The sequence below is a fragment of the Astyanax mexicanus genome, chromosome 21, assembly GCF_023375975.1.
Source record: "Astyanax mexicanus isolate ESR-SI-001 chromosome 21, AstMex3_surface, whole genome shotgun sequence".
NCBI classification, from domain to species: Eukaryota; Metazoa; Chordata; class Actinopteri; order Characiformes; family Acestrorhamphidae; genus Astyanax; species Astyanax mexicanus.
In genome coordinates, this window is record NC_064428.1 from 28,043,219 (window position 1) to 28,061,274 (window position 18,056).

At 35.2% G+C, this 18,056-nt stretch overlaps 1 protein-coding gene across 1 annotated transcript in view; it reads left to right on the top strand.

The window, feature by feature from the left end:
- The window catches only part of anos1a (anosmin 1a), a 52,208-nt gene that overhangs the window by 25,108 nt on the left and 9,044 nt on the right, over window positions 1–18,056 (top strand). The window contains exons 3-9 of the mRNA XM_022674679.2: window positions 4,029–4,091; window positions 8,227–8,449; window positions 9,500–9,684; window positions 10,706–10,835; window positions 11,025–11,233; window positions 14,881–15,022; window positions 16,481–16,594. Coding sequence (XP_022530400.2) covers window positions 4,029–4,091; window positions 8,227–8,449; window positions 9,500–9,684; window positions 10,706–10,835; window positions 11,025–11,233; window positions 14,881–15,022; window positions 16,481–16,594 — 1,066 coding nt within the window. The remainder of the gene's footprint in view (window positions 1–4,028; window positions 4,092–8,226; window positions 8,450–9,499; window positions 9,685–10,705; window positions 10,836–11,024; window positions 11,234–14,880; window positions 15,023–16,480; window positions 16,595–18,056) is intronic.

Sequence of the window (18,056 nt, forward strand, 5' to 3'; positions counted from 1 at the left end):
CATGTGGATGGAGGCCATACGGTTACCTCATGTTTACTCCTGCCCCACCCCTTGCACTCCCCCTCCCCCTTACGCTTCTCATGCAGCAGCAGCCTGTCACTTACACAGACACAGAGACAGTGCTGTGTATCTACTTATTGTGTCAAGAATCAAACCACTGCAACATGACGTGTTTGATTTAACTGCCTTAAGTGACTTTGCAGATCCCACGATGTGACTGTTGCACATCGCGATGGCGATGCTTAAACTATATATCGTACAGCCCTACTTGTACTCGTAGTCGTTTTACACACTCGTTTGCATTTATTACTGATTGTTCCTTTAATTCTACTTTTTAATATAAACAGGGAAAACCTTCAGACACCAAACACCAAACATCGTCTTACGGTCTACGTTTGTGGTAATGGAAAAACGATATGTGTGTGTGAATGAAATAAAGTGCTCATTACAGGTAGTGATGTCATGATTTAAGCCCACTGTGTCTGAGACAGTTTGCTGTATTTATGAGGCTGCTGTATGTGAGAATTGTAGGCAGGGTGCAGGATATTCCCCCACCGCCGTAGTGTCGGGGAGTGCCAGGGTGTTTAGTATGGCTAGTGCAATCAGGCCCCGGGCGTTTTCAGCAGGGACCTGGCTGCATCGAGCTCCATAAAATGGGCTTCTCTCACTCCCTCTCACTGCCCCATGTGCCTCCATGCCATTATTCATAGTTTCCAACAGCTCCACCACCTGAAAAAAGGGAAGAAACCTGCTCCCACACTCTTTTCAGAAGGTGTGAGCTTTTATCACTGCCGTCTGAGATGAATGACTTTTCCAATTCTTGTACTTGTTTAAGAAACTTGGCTCTAGAGAGCAGGCTGTATATAGAAAAACTGTGCATCTGAAAAACGAAATGGTTACTTTGAAGACTTTAAACAGTCATCAACGTAAAATATGAATGTACTCCAAATAGTTTAGACCAGGGGTCGGAGAAAGGTGTGGCCCGCAAGCATGAAACATCTGGCCCGTGAGGTTGTTTGAACTTTAATAAACGATAATGAAAAAATAAATAAATAAATAAAATGCTTCTCTGGTTAGCTTTTGTTTATATTCCACCCCTGTCTTTCTGTCGAATTTGGCATGACTTTTTAGTTTCGCTTTCGTTTTTCCGCTCGTTCTCGGGCTCCCTATCTCCTTATAAGGGTGTTCTTTCCTGGCTGTGTCCCAATTAACTAGCCGAGGCAGCGATAGTGTTTTGGATCACGACCCTGACGACTCAGGTTTGGGTTCGTTTTTTTTCCTTTCTTCTTGGGTTTACCTACTTTGAGATAAACTGTTCTGCAATTGGGTTCAACAACCCTCTGGGCTGGAGAGCTACTATGGCACCCTATCCTATTACACTTCATTTTACCTCCCTGCTAAGTTATTGCTACATCCCTGCTATAAAAAAAACCCCACATGGCCAGCTGGTCTCCAAGCATTAACAACCTGACCAAGCTAGACCACCGGTATGACGAGGCTTGACCAAGCTGGTCGACCACCATGACCAAAATCATCTGCTTTCATCTGACTGTCCACCACCAATTCCATCACCACCATCTTAAAAAAGTAGACCATCCAAAACCAGTTACTTGAGCTGGATTTCAGCCACCAATCATGTCTTGGCTGAGGGTTAAGTGGAAAAAAAAGGTCTAAATTTGAGTTTCCTTGCTGAACTTGTCCTTTAGTTACGTGTACATGCATATGCAGTGGCCCTTGAGCATTCATGCATTCGCACACACCACATTAATGGGTGTTCTCCGAAACTCTATTGAGCAGAAGCCAAAGAAAACGTCTCCATAACCTCTTCTGAGAAATCCTGGATTATGATCCTGGAAATTGATTAATAATGAATGCGCTTGGAAGATGTTCTGTTAAAGTATATAATAATAAAGTATCTTTGTTCAGAACAAAGTAAAGCAAAAAAAAAACCTATGAAGATCCTCTTTTCTTTTATTTTTTATCTGATTTATTTTGTAATGTACGTTATATGTTATGTCCCACTAAAAACAAGGCCTAATTACTATCCTTTTTGGCCAAGACTGCCCGCCAGTATTGGCAACTTTCTTATTCATTGCTATCAGTAAAAATTAATACAAGTGAAATGTGTTCTTATTTCATATCAAATGATGTATTGATCACAACTATTGGTTGATATAGATTCTATTAGTGCTGGGCGATATGGGAAAAATCATATATCATGATATGGAATTGTGTATATCACGATAACGATATATATCGTGATATATCACATTTAAGTATATTTTCAGTTATTCTTCGAAAAATATGACAAAATAATATCATTGCTTACTTTTTTCCAACTTTATTTCAAAGTGACATTAAACCAAACTTTCACAAGTGAGAATTACAACCTTTTAGTGCAGCAATATATATATATATATATATATATATATCAAATGAAAAGAACAATGCCTCTCCATTGTTCAGTTCTCATGAGTTTAATAATGTAAAGCATGTCGCAAAACCACATTATGAAGCTTTTTTTGAGAAGATTACTTTATTATTACTTATATAAACCGAGTTTATGCAAAGTGACCATGACAATACATTTCATTGTAGCCTACTTTATATATTTGCATGAATAATTGATGAAATTACTGTAGAAACGATAGGGACGATAGAAGGTAAAAGTAGCACGATAGACACTTTTATATCGTTCCCACGATATTTTTATCGGCATATCGCACAGCACTAGATCTTATACAACCTGACTGGTATAATTTATACATAACGAGCACCAGATTATAAGGCACACTGACAATTTTTGGAAAAAAAGTAAGTATTTTAAGTTCGCCTTATAGTGTGAAAAATACAGTAGCTGCAAAATGTTTGTATTACTTGAGTTTTAGTTGGGAACTGGTCTGTTGAAATGGGTGTAAAATGTACGGTTATTTTTTCTGTTCCCCTCGCAGCGTGGTGTTGTGGTGCAGTGACTGCTGTGTCTCATTAATACAGCATGAAATTGGAAATGTGAATTCCCCCGAGGCGTCCAGACCTCGCTCGCTCATGCAGGAGGGGAAGTGTAGTTTAAGGGAGACAGGATAGAGGACACTGGAGACGAGAAGGAGGGAAACAAGGATATATATATATATATATAGAGAGAGAGAGAGGGATTCTGGGAGAGAGAGAAGGAGATAGAGACGGGGGGAAAAAGCTGAATGTCAAGGCATGTTACTGAGGCAGGAATAAAAAGTATATTTGCATTGCTAAACGCAAATGCCAGATACTACTGAAGGCTCGTAAGCGGGATTTTCTTTTCTTTTGTGGCGCCGCTGAAGTGGAGAAAGCATATCAGGACAGAACAGAAGAAAACTGTCTTGACAAACAAAACAACAACACAACTTTTATGTCTGTTTAATGGGATTCTGCTTAAAAAAAAAAAAAAAAACTGAAATGCTAACACTTTCCTTGTCAGCTAATGCTAGCCTTGCTAGCTAGTTAGCTTGCTAAGTTTTCTGAAAGGCTTTATGCCCTTGAGGGATTTCTTTTGCTTTTTTTTTTTTTAATTTATATATTAAAGTATAATTTTTTTAGTCAGTAGTCTTATACAGTTGTTAGCAAAAAATTGGGTACCTCTTGCATAGCTTGTTTTTTTTAAATTAAAAATTAGTTGAAACTAGTGGTTATAAAAAAATATATAATTGATATACTTCAAATGTATGACTGATTACCATCTCAATTACATTTTTTAGTTCTTACATAAAAAACTTGTTTTTATTTATTTGTAAGCAAACGTCATCATTTAAAGAGGTGTACAAGCTATTATTTTCTTTACATTTAATTTAAATCAAATTATTATAATCGCCTCTCCCTCCTGCTCTGCCTCTAAACCCATACATCACCTAGTGCGCCTAGTAGCCATTTTTTTTTTTAATTTGAAATTTTAAAAATGAGCGTGGAGTCAGCAATAAAATGTGAGTTTAGTGCCTATTTAACCCATTCTTATCTAACCTCTCTTTTCTTCTGTTTTCCTCTTGTTTTGTTCACAGTGCCTGGAGCCATGCAAGGAATCCTGGGAACTGAAGGACGGATCCTGTCGAGAGCTATGCGAGGTATCGGCTAAAATGTTCCTCACAAAAAAATAGTCATTATCTAAACACTGCTCACATCATCTATTGTCCATTCTGTCAGAATTAACTGCTCTAATAAGTCGTTCCTCATTGTTAATAAATGACAGAAACCCCAAATGTACTTCCTATAATTCGATTTCAGATCTTTTATGATTGACTTCAAAATCCAGTCTGACCTTTTTTCCTTTGATCTGAATCCTGTGAATGTTATAAATGTGTATGGGATTTCTTTTTACATAATTTTGTTGGCAGTTAAACAGTTGTTCAGCTTTCCTGTTACATGATTCATAACGTTAAAGAAAAGAACAATGGGCTTTTCATTTGTTTTCACATCTCCACATGTCCTGAACACTCATCCATCATAGAGGCTTACGACTGACTGTATAAGTTAGCATATGAACACGTGCTTTAAAGCATGGTGGACCAATTTGACCCAGTGGTACAGTTAATTATGGTATAATTAAGCGATACTACACAGGAGGGAGTGTTATAATGTGAAATACTTGCACTGAGGTTACTGTGAGGTACTTAGAAAGTCTGTACATTAATGAAGTGTCTCTTGTTAAAGCACATACTTTAAATTAATGAATGTTATTATACCACTCTCTGTTATCGCTGTTTGTTTGATTATACAATAAAGAGGACACAAATTTAGGATATGGAATTTAGGTTGGCTCTTTTCTTGGGTTCTGGTAACTTGGAGTTTCTGAGGCTGGCCCTGATGAGTGCCAGTTTCATCACATTGTTTTTTAATGATATTCATTGGGACTGCACTCAAGGACACTTTCAAAGCTCTTTATTTTTTTTGGATTGACTGACCTTCATTTTTTTAAATTCTCAACTTATTGATCTGGAAATAATGAAGAGACCACTACAGTTTCTGAATCGGCTTCTCAGATTTAGCTATTTATAGTATTTGAATAAAATGATCACTGTTGTTTTATTCTTAAACTTTTCAGGACAACGTTTCTCCCAAATTCCAAATGAAAATATTGTAATTCAGTGCATTTATTTGCAGAAATGAGAAATGACTAATATAACCAAAAAGATGTAAAGAAATCAAGTTCATATTCATAAAGTTTTTTAATCACAGCTTTAATGCATCTTGGCATTATGTTCTCCTCCTCCAGTCTTACATGCTGCTTTTGGATAAGCAGTTCAGTTTGGTTTGATGGCTTGTGATCATCAATCTTCCTCCTGATTATATTCCAGAGGTTTTCAATTTAATAAAATCAAAGAAACTCATAATTTTTAAATGGTCTGTTTTTTTTTTTCAGAGCTGTATATCATATATATCTCAAACTTATTAAGATGCCAAGATGTGCAAAGCTGTCATCTAAGAAGAGGTGCTACTTTAAAAAATCTAAAATATAAAACATATACTGGCTTGTTAAACACCTTTTTTTTTTTTAATAAATAATTGGTTAATTGTTTTATTGCTGTAATGAATATTTTCTTTATAGTTTGGATGACCTTTAATATTAATCTACAATGCAGAACATTTAAAAATAATGAAAACCCACTGAATTTAAGATGTGCACAAACTTGTGGCTGGTACTGTATAACATATACTAAGTTTATCGTAATTTGTTAAAGCAAATAAGCTTTCTGAATTTATTCACTCCTAAAAATAGCGGCTCTTAAAACTGGCTTGATGCAGTTGTACAGTTTCTATGCAAACAAAAACTTTTGATGTCTATTAAATCTTTATGTTATATAAAGTTTCTTCACACACGACCGTTTCTGTACAGATCTCTCCATTAGAACGTCTGTTGGGGGCTCTTCTGTGGCATCGCTTTATTCTTTAAAGAGTGTTTTCTAACAAGGTTAAGCCATTTGCCATTTACAACAATTTTCATAAATCTTAAACGCTATTTATCTCCTTTTTTACTGCTCTCAGGCTCCCACAAACCACAGAAAAAGATCTTTGGAGATCAGCGACAACCACAAAATCAGAAACGTAGACGTTCAGCAGCGGCTGGGTACTAATAAAGCATCCAGATAGTTTATAGTACTTACTGATGTAACTGCAGCCGATCTGCAGCTCACTGTTCATTTATTAATCTCTGAAGGGAATTTCCACTGATTTCTCTGCATGATTCAGGGGTTGAGATGTAAATAAAGTCATTCAGAAGGAGTGTTTTAGTGTGAAGTGATTTACTGTAGAGAGAATTACAGAGTCAGATTTCTGTACAGTGTTGAAGATAACAGCTCTCATACAGTATAACTGTTTTATTTACTATCTAAAACAAGCAGTAAACCTAACAATGTGTATTCTGAGTTTTATATCATCTCTGTCAGATATAACTATTCAGATTTTGTGATGTAATATAAACCTGGCAGTTGTTCTTTACTTTTTTTAATGTGTGATGATTAAACCAATAGAAATGCTCTAAAGTGATTTAAATAAGATATTTTCTTCTGCTATTTTTTATTTTGGTATTTTCTGACAAATACAGCTCTTGAAAAAAATAAGAGACCACTTAAAAATTATGGGTTTCTTTAACTTTTCCAAATTAAAAACCTCTGGAATATAATCAAGAAAAAGATGGATGATCACAAGCCTTCAAACCAAAGTGAACTTCTTGAATTTTTGCGCCAGGAGTAAAGGCCTAAAGTTATCCAAAAGCAGTGTGTAAGACTGGTGGAGGAGAACATGATGCCAAGATGCATGACAACTGATTAAAAACAGGGTTATTCCACCAAATATTGATTCATTTTACAAATATGAAGTTTTATAAAAATAAAACAACTTTTTTGTTAAACCTAAAAATAGCTAAATCAGAGAAACTGATTCAGAAACTGAAGTGATATTATTGTCATTTTATATGTCCTTGATATGTTAATAATAACTTACCATGAAAATGCATTTACACATCATTTTTAAAGACAATAATCTATTTAAATGATTGAGAACTACTTTTTTCTTTTTCCCATCAGTCTGTTTTTTTTTTCCTTTTTTCTCTCATTTAGAAAGTGTGCTGGCTGTGTTTGTTTTTCTGCTTCCCAAACCACACACTTTACTGCACTAATAAATGCACTTCTAATGGTGCTGCACTATTTTTTATATGATGTTTGGATTGGGATGCAGCCATCGTGTGTGTGCTAAAAAGCACATGAGGGAAATATATCAAGAGGACACAACATTTATTCATTAATGCATTTAAAAAAAGGTTTAAGTTCAGTTTTTTACAACATTATTGACATTGTAAAACTGTATAAACTGTTTTTATTCAGTAAATATAATTTTCCATAGATGTCTATAAGCTTTTGAGACATTAAAAAGAGAACTCTGGTGTGAAATACAGTTGGGTTATAGTGAAACATAATAGCACAAACAAACGTTTGTTGAATAGCCCATCTCCATTTACCCATAGCATTTCCTCAGAAATACAGCGCTTTTAGGCGATGCTCCCAACAGGCTTACAGTACGAGTGATGGGGGCATAGAGTTGCTCATGTAAAGAAAAAGCTATTTTCAAACCAATAATTATTAAATTAAATCAATCAAGCAATCAACCTTAATTTTCACTCGGTAATACATTGAGGGTAGCCTTCATTTTCAATATAGCCAAGGTTACATAAAGTTAAAGGAATTGAAACTTAAATTTATATTATAAAAACAAGCAAACAATGTAAGATTTAATAAAAAAAAAATAAAACAAAGAGATAAATACATAGAATAATAAAAATATAAACAATAATAAAATAATAATAATAACAAATAAAGGACTAGAATAACCACAATTATAAAAATGTAAATTATGAAACTAAAATAAATTAAGTAAATTAAATAATAAAATAATAATAATAAGTAAAACATATATAAAAAATGAAAGGAAGAAAATAAATGAAATAAAAATGTAAAAGGACAAAAGTAAAGGCAGTAACAAAACAAATAAAAATATTAAATGAATAAAATAAATCAAATAAAAGGGCTAAATGGTAAAACATAAAATTAGATAAATAAAAATCACAATAATTAAAATAAATAACAAGTCAAAAAAAACTTAACTAAAACAGTTATAAGTTAATTAGGATTTAAAGATCATTATTAGTTATTTTATTTTGTATTTACTTGTAGTAAATCCTGTTTGTATCCCTCTTTAAATCCACAGCACACGTTTCCTAAGCGTCACGGCGAGTGTGTGACGAGCTGCGAGTTCCTGCGCTCGGTCATGGTGGTGAAGCAGGGCGAGTGTCCGGCTCCGGAACGGGCCGCCGGTTTCGCCGCCGCCTGTGTGGAGGGATGTGAGGAGGACGGCGAGTGCTCCTCCCACAAGAAGTGCTGCCCTAACGGCTGTGGACACACCTGTCAATCACCCAGGAACCTGTTCAGAGGTGGGACACAATGACTTCATGCAAAAAACAATGCAAAAAAGGCACTGCGCTGTTAAGATACGAATGCGCCAAAGTCAGAGCCCAGCTGCTTTTTTAAAGGGAATGACAAGTGACGCACTGATTGGTTTATTTTAGGTTACACCTAAAACACACACATGATTAATTAAAATATTTAGTACATGACTTTTGCGCATTTTGAGCCACGCAAGACAGATTTTTTGCACCCTCATGATACCAAAGACACACCAACGTCCACTAAATCCAGCTTTACCTTCCAATTTTTTAGATTATGTTTTTGTTTTTTTATATTTTGTTTGTATATTCAAATTCCAATGTCGAAATTTTGTTGCTGTCCAATGAAAGACAAGTATTTCCATTTTTATCCCATTTTAGTTTACTACATAATTTGAACACACAATTTCTAATAAATGCACCTTAATAAATAAAAATATTCTCCAAAATGACCTAAAATAATAAACTCTTCCAATAAAAGTTAAAATGTTTAAACTTTTATAATGTTTATAGAGTTAAAACTTTATGAAGTTCATTTCGGTTTAAAAGTAATGTGTAGCTGATGGATTGTTTGTTGTGCTGCAGTAACATATTTTTGTATATTTTTTTATTAACAAAGGAGTAAGGCTTACAATGGTAGTCAGAGACAGGCAGGGTCGATATCAAAATGGCAGCAGTAATAAACAACATACCAGAGTAAGCGAGGGAACAACAGAAACAGGGTGGTATTTATACAAAAGCAGACAGGTGTAGGCAATCAGAAGCTCGGGAAGTGGGAACACCTTAGCTTACATAATCAGCGTCAAAGTCTAAGAAGTCTGGTGAGAGTGCATGCTTGGAATTGTAGTCTTTGTTGTTAAGTTCAGAATCCAGAGCAGGCAGACTGACAGTGTAAGGTGGACTGACAATTTTTTTTTATGGTTTATTGCTATTATTTCTAAAGCAATATATATTGTCCAATAAAATTGCTTATTGTGACAAGCCCACTCTCACATTACATCTGGTATATACTTCATCCTTTTCTTTATCCTTTGCCAGGTGCTCCACTGAAGCCCAGGAAGGAGCTGTTGTTTGAGGAGCTGCCCACAGGTGTGCTGGAGGTTCGCTGGTCCTCCAAGTTTAACGTGTCGGCCGAGCCGGTCCTGAACGTCCTGCAGAGACGGTGGAACTACGGCATCCACCCCAGTGAGGACGGAGCTACCGAGTGGCAAGTAGTGGCACAGGTTAGTGGGCGTTTCTCCTTTTGATACTAAACTTAAAGCAGCAGTCTCTAAAATGCTTTTGGTTTTAATTCAATGTAAAGTTATGAATGCTGACATGTCAAAAGTCCTGAGATGGGAGAGTGTGTGCAGGATTATCTTGGGCAGATGATTGTCATTTGTTTGTTTGCACAGACAATTCTGGCTCGACACGTCAGCCAATCACAATATTTCTATTTTTTTTTATCTCTCAATTACTACCTTATTCATTACACATCATTAAATACAGGTTTTATTTCTTTTCATTCATCTATTGCAGCATTTTTCTTTATTTCTGTATTTTTAATTTGGTTCTTTGTTATTTTGTATTTTTCTTATGTATTGTATAAATAATTTTTGTTTAATTTCTTTTTTTGCGTTTATCTATTGGCTAATCATTTTTGAATTTTGAATTGTCATTTAAAGCATTTATTTGCAGAAAATGAGAAATGGCTGAAATAACAAAAAAGATGCAGAGCTTTCAGACCTCAAATAATGCAAAGAAAACAAGTTCATATTCATAAAGACGTTTTTAAAGTTCAAAAATCAATATTTGGTGGAATAACCCTGGTTTTTAATCACAGTTTTCATGCATTTTGGCATGTTCTCCTCCACCAGTCTTACACACTGCTTTTGGATAACTTTATGCTGCTTTACTCCTGGTGCAAAAATTCAAGCAGTTCAGTTTGGTTTGATGGCTTTTGATCATCCATCTTCCTCTTGATTATATTCCAGAGGTTTTCAATAGTTAAAATCATAGAAACTGCTCATTTTAAAGTCTTTTTTTATATCTTTCTTTCTTTCTTTCTTTCTTTCTTTCTTTCTTTCTTTCTTTCTTTCTTTCTTTCTTTCTTTCTTTCTTTGTCTTTCTTGTCATTTGTTTGTTCGCACAGACAATTCTAGTTAGACACAGTCAGTCACAGTCCTTAATACCCACTGCACTGTCCACTGTGGGCGGTAATGCCTTCTATGATTCTTTCTCCGTGTCTCTGATTCGTTGTTTTAGACCTCAGAGGAGCGCGTGTGGTTGTCTGATGTTCGACCCGGACGCTGGTATCAGTTCAGAGTGGCGGCGGTGAACGTTCACGGCACCAGAGGATACACCACACCCAGCCGACACTTCAGATCATCTAAAGGTCAGACTACTTTATTCTTACATACAAGCTTACATTCACTTCTTATTATACAAATAATATAAATGCACTAAATAAATGCAATGAGTTAATAAAACATCATCTGTATTAGTTATATTTTATATTTACTGTATTTCAGCAAATAATCTGAATATTTTCTAACTGATAAATGTCATCATTTCCTGTGCTCAGATCCGGCTCCGCCCCCGGCCCCCTCTGAGCTGCAGGTGAAGCACCTGAGCTTTGGTCCGGATCGCTCCGTCTCTGTTCACGTGAGCTGGGCGGCTCCCGCTGATCTGGATGTCCCGGTTCATCACTACAAACTGTCCTGGAGCTGGAGCGTCAGCGGGGCGGAGCTCAGCACCCCACCCAAACTCAAGAGGAGGAAGACCATCAACGGGGTAACTCTCACTCTCCTTCACTCCTTTCTTTCTAAATATTTATTTCTTTCTTTCAGTCTTTCTTTCTTTCTTTCTGTATTTCTATATTTCTGTACTTCTTTCTTTTTTTACTTCTTTCTTTCTTTACTTCTTTCTTTCTGTATCTCTTTCTTTCTTTCTTTTTTTCTTTCTATAATTCTTTCTTTCTTTATTTCTATATTTCTCTTTCTTTATTTCTTTCTTTCTATAATTCTTTCTTTCTGTATTTCTATATTTCTATATTTCTGTATTTCTATATTTCTGTACTTCTGTATTTCTTTCTTTCTTTCTGTATTTTTACATTTATATTTTTGTTTATATTTTAATTTTTTAATTTGTTAATTTTCACACTCATTTATTACCTTATTTATTATGCATCATTCGTGTCAGGTTTTCTTTCTTTTATCTATTGCATCATTATCTCTTTTGCATCATTGTTTAATCTTTCTCTTCTCAATTATTGCTAAATATTTTTCTTCTTTCTTTCTGTATTTTTATTATGGTTCTTTGTTCTTTCTTTTTTATGTATTGCATGAATCATTTATGTCTTTTTAAGTTTAATTTATTTTTATTTGCTCTTATCTATTGGTTATTTTTTTATTATTTTGCTCTTTTTTTCTTTCATTGGGTCTAATATTTTTTTCCACACAACTATTACATTATGGATATATTTTTCTCTCATTTATTGCTTAATTATTTTTGTTTGCATTCTTTCTTGTTCTTTTTTCTCCTTTTCCTTTTATTTCTGTCTTTTTCTTATTATCCATTGCAGAATTTGTCACTTATCTGTAGTTTTTTTTCTACTTTTTGTATATATATATATATATTTTTTTTTCCTTACCTTCCCTAATTCTTTTCTTGCTCATCCTTTTCCTTTTGATCTCTCTCTCTCTCTCTCTCTCTCTCTGTTCAGACCGCTCTAAATCCACAAGCCCCCCTTTAAGGCAGAATCTGTGCGGCTCCTCTTTTTTCTCTTTCTCTCTGCAAGCCGCAACAAATTAAGTGTCCCGGCGCAAACGGCCAAAGATAAACAACTGGTGAGAGCGGCTTTGATGGCGCAGAGCCGTCAGTGGGAGCTCTTTAGACGGGGAGGCAGGGTGGTATTGCATTGCATCACCGCCGCTGCGCCAAGAACAGCAGATCGGCTCTCGTTCCGTCTGAGAAAAGGAAATCTCCTAATAACAACCAAACTGTTTTTCTTCCAGTGAGATCATTTTCAGGGAGTTTATTTAGTTTCACTCCCCCGTGCCGTTTCAGGGGGGCAGCTGCTCTGTTTGTGTTTTATCTACATGCTACATTTTTCATACGGCTGGAGGGGGAGCTGTGGACGCTCTCTCCTCAAACCACATTTTTTAAATAACCGCCGGACGGATCGGGACACATCAAAAACCTTTGCTTTAATATAAAACCTCCAGGCCTGTATTTGAAGCTCCTGTTACAAAAGGAAAATAATAAAAATCACTTGTTTATCCAGCCCATACCGGAATGCCACATGTGAAATATGGAATTACATACATACCTAATTAGGATTTCATCATGTACTGATTTCCATACTCCACATCTATCATCATTCTGTGTGACTGGTCTGTCGGTCGGATGACTGAATGAATGTAACAATAGAATATATGAAGACAGATTGTGCTGTGCTCTGAATGCAGTAGAGACTGTAACTGAGTTTGACAGGAGAGTTTATACTGTTTAATGTAAACTACAGGCCTAAAGTCAATTTCCCTACATGACTCAACATGTTTATTTAACATCGCACTGACGTTTTCCCCTACTAAAAATCGAATTAAAGATGATAAAGAAATGGTTAAAAACTAGTTTTTATTTATTTAATTTTCACTTAAATGTCCCCTTTGTGGTTAAAGTGCAACCAGAAACAAGCAAAATAAAAACTATTGTAAACTGTGAGAACATCCAGTAACTTTTCAAAAGCTTTCTCCAACATAGTTTAGGTACTGACACAATGCAAACTTAAACTTAAAAAATAAATAAATAAACCCACCCTCAAAAAACAAATAGAAAGAAATCAAATGGTGCCCTTTTTTGATGAAACTTATGAAATAGAAAACAAGTACAATTTAATATGCCATTAAGCAAAGACTTTTCCCCATTGGGCTTGAGCGGAGGGAGAGAGGGACGGGGCTAAGCCTGTAGTCTGAAGAACAGGAGCCCACAGAAGAGCGTCGGTGGTGAAAATCTCAGAGAAAAACTCAGAGAAAATCGATTTTCATAAAAACACATCGTCCTTAACTGTAAATTTGAATTAATCAATAAAATCGATTAATCGCTCAGCTCTACTGCTTAGTTTCTTACTGTGGTTTCTTTAGGAAAATATGCAAAAAATATATATATAATATTTCTGTTATATCGTTGTTGTCCAAAGGAAATGTGTATCTCCAAATATACAAGTTCTTACAATACAATACAAGAGAGAGAGAAAGATAGAGAAAAGAGAGAAATAGATAAATAAATAGACAGAGAGAAATCTAGAGAGAGTGTGACAAGTAGAAAGAAAGACAGACTAGTAGAGAGAAATTAAGAAAAAAAGGGGGACAGAGAGACAGGAAAAAAGAGATAGAAATTGAAAAAGAGAGCGTGACAAGCAGAGAAAGAAATATATAGAGAAGTAAAGAGAGAGAAGGAAAGAAAGACAAGTATCAGAGAAGTAGAGAGAAATAGAAGAAGCTGAGAGAGAGACAAGTAGAGAGGGAGAAGTACAGAGAGAGTAGTAAAAAGAGAGAGAGAAAAAGATCCTGCAAAATTCCATGGTTCTACATTAAATGCTGTGGGAAGAGAAAGTTATTAAATTTCGTGAATCGAATAAAAGTAAGAATAAGATAGTAAGAGGAGGAATTTAAAGAAAAGTAGGTCCCACTTTATAATAAGTGTCCCTAAGTACTATGTAGTTACAGGGTAACAATCCATGTAACTACAGTGTAACTACTGATGAAGTACACATTGTTACATATTAACTACATAGGTACAGAATATGTAATTACATGTGTATTAAGGTTCGTTTTGACTTGTGTAAGTACACATGTGTACCAGGGTGAGGGTACTTACACAAGTAATAGAGCAAGTGTACTTACACATGTGTAACAATGTGTGTGTACTTACACATGTGTAACAATGTGTGTGTACTTACACATGTGTACCAGGGTGAGTGTACTTACACAAGTAATAGAGTAAGTGTACTTACACATGTGTAATAGGGTGTGTGATAAGTTGAGTATAAACAGATCCAACAGCTATTGTCTAGTATGTAATTATTGCTGATTGAGTACACACACTATTACACATGTGTAAGTACACACACATTGTTACACATGTGTAAGTAAACTTGCTCTATTACTTGTGTGAGTACCCTCACCCTGGTACACATGTGTAATTATATAATCTGTACCTCTGTAGTTAATCTGTAACACTGTGTACTTCATCAGTAGTTACACTGTAGTTACATGGATTGTTACCGTGTAACTACATAGTACTTAGGGACACTTATTATAAAGTGAGAGTTGGCTTTATTGCGTGTGTATAACAGTGGTCCTGTGAAGGCTGATCCTTCAGTGGCATCCTTCTCACCAGCTGCTTGTTTGTTTGTGTGTGTGTGTGTGTGTGTGTAGGACTCTACTTCAGCTGAGCTGGAGGGTTTGAGGGAGAACAGGAGCTACACTCTGGAGCTGCAGGCCGTGTCCTACTGGGGGCAGCTCCCTCTCAAAAGCTCCAAGACCACCCTACGCTTCACCACATACCGCTCTGAACCCCGTACGCACCTTTCATTTCTATTTCTTACCGATAATACACACGGTAGCACAGTCAAAAGTTTGCTTTTCCTTTCCTGTTGCGGTCCTGATGAGTGCCAGTTTCATCATTTCAACGTTTTTGATAGTCTTTGCGACTGCACTTGAGGATACTTTCAAAGCTCTTGAAATGTTTCAGATTGACTGACCTTCATTCCTTAAAGTATTTTTTCCTTTATTTAGTTGAGTAGTTCTTGCCATAATATGAATTAGAACATTATTCAAATAGAGCTATTCACTGTAAACCTGTAACTCTACCTCTTCATAACTTTACAACTGATGCTCTCAAACACATTAAGAGGCAAGAAATTCAAGTAATTAACTCTTGACAAGTTCAGCACAGCTGTTAACTGAAAGCTTGAATCTTTTAGAAGACTCTACCTCATAAAACTGACTGAGAGTCAGAGAAAGCTAAAATCTAAGCAAGAGATGCTATTTTGATGAATCTAAAATAAATGTTTTTCTTAATAGTTGCACAGTTGACTTTAGTATTAATATACAGTGCAGAACATTTAAAATAATTTTAAAAACAGTAAATTTAAAGTCTTTATGTAAGTGTATGTAAGTCTTAAAGGCAAAATTGCAAACACAGCTTGTTTAATTCTAAGGAATGAGATGCAAGACAGAGACAAATATGTGAGATATAAGATTAATAACTAAAACATCTAACTTTTTGCTTTGTAAAAGACTTTATGGTTTTACGTCAAAAGCTGTGGGACGAGAAAGTGATTACGTTTAGCAAATAAAATAAAAATAAGAGATAAGATAAGATAATAAGAGGAAGATTTTGAGGAACTTTAAGTTTCATGCCAATGAATTTGACATGACCTAATGAAATGCCGAACATTTAAAATAATAAATAAATAAATAAATATAAGTTTTTTTTTTTTACTTTTGAATAGTAATGTATGTCAATCTTAAAAGCATTGCTTTTGAATAACTTTATGCCACTCCTAGTGCAAGAATTCAAGCAGTTTAACTTTTTTTTTTCTTCCTCTTGATTATATTCCAGAGATTTTCAGTTTGGTAAAATCAAAAAATATATATAATTTTATAAATTATAGCTATACAAATTATAAACTGTAGTAAAAACAGCTTGATTGTTTCTAAGGAATGGGATGCAAGATGACAAATATGTGCCTTTATAAGATTAATAACTAAAAAATAAACATGTATATATTTTTATGCCTTGTTAAAGACTTTAAAGGCCATTGCATTGCACTTCCATAAAATGTACACTTTTGATGGATGTTGAGAATGAAGGGAATGCTATAAATTCTCCACATTTTTTCTCTCACAGTTCTCGTAACCTTGTTTGAAGTTTCTCATTGCTCTCCATTTCCTTTACATATTTAGTGGCTTTGGTTTGTATCCAGTTTCATGCCGGTCATTCCACATCTTTTCATTACTGACTTTGTTTCAGAGCCAACAGTCAGTTCGTCAGTGCCGCAGAAGTCTCAGTCGGACGTTCTGGACGTGGGCACGCCGTTCTATCAGGACGGGCAGCTCCAGGTCCGGGTTTACTGGAAGAAACGAGGTGAGAAGGAAGCGATGGATCTCTTTTTATCTCTTTTTTATCAGCGGAGGGTTAGTGGGAAAACCCCTGCTGTGTTTTGAACCGTGCTGAAAAAAGGACCCTGCCTCAAAGCACGGATAAACAAAGTGCTTATCATAGTTATCAAGTAAAGGATCAGGATTGTGGGTAATTAAAGGAAGAACAATGGCTGCCTCGCACTCAAATCAGTGTCGTCTTAATCGTGCTCTAACATGTTCGTACTCAGTGGGAAGCAGCGGCTTATTGCATAGGATGCTTTGCTCAGTATATGATCTTAGCCTTGATCCTCAAACTGCATTCTGCTGCCCTTGAAGACGAATGTACTTTGTATCTACAGTAATGGAGCAGAAAAAGAGCCAGAGTTTTTGTCCTGAACCAGCCAAGGATAAAGCCTGTGAATCATTTTAATATAAAAGTCTAGAATTGGCCCCCATTCAAATCCGTTCGTAATCCTTCTAATGGACGGGGAAGAGATTTGAGAAGACTACTCATGCTTATCACTGCAGTGCATTATGAAGATTGGTTGGGCTTGGGTGCCGTCGCTCAGCAGACAACGAATAAAAAAAAAATACACTGATGTTTGAGCATTCTGCTCCACTGAAAAACTTGTTTAACCCATAAAATCCCAAATTCAATGTTTGTAAATATTTTAAGGTTAAAATCATGATGTAACATACAGCTCTGGAAAAAAAAAAATTAAGAGACCACTTCAGTTTCTAAATCAGTTTCTCTGATTTTGCTATTTATATGTATATGTTTGAGTAAAATGAACATTGTTGTTTTATTCTATAATCCACCGAAAACAATTCTCCCAAATTCCAAATAAAAATATTGTCATTTACAGCATTTATTTGCAGAAAATGAGAAATGGCTGAAATGACAAAAAAAGATGCTGAGCTTTCAGACCTCAAATAATGCAAAGAAAACAAGTTCATATTCATAAAGTTTTAAGATTTTAAATATAAACCAAATCACAGTTTCCATGCATTTTGGCATGTTCTATCTCTATTCTTTCTGACAAACAGAGAGAAAGAGAGATATTAAAAAAGAGAGTGAAAGAAAAAGAGTGATGCTATGTTGTATAAACAATTGCTGTAAGCATGATACCTTATTGTTTATTCCAAAAATAAAAATACCTTTTTTTTTTCAATTTTTTCAAAATTCTCAAAAATGTGATGAATAAGGGAAAGAATTATGCTATTGCAAAGAAAACACAGTACAGACTGAGACACAAATATAGGACTCATCAATTGCCCAGATTCTTAACACATATGTGTATAGTTTTTTTATTTTCATTTCTCATTTTATCATTTTACTTCTTACAAAACCAACCATCTCAATAGTAATATATCTGCCATGGTAAAATGGATGAGCCTGGAGATTTGTGCCTGATTTATTTTTTACGTTTTTTGTCACTATACTAAAAAAGCTTTACGCTGCCTGT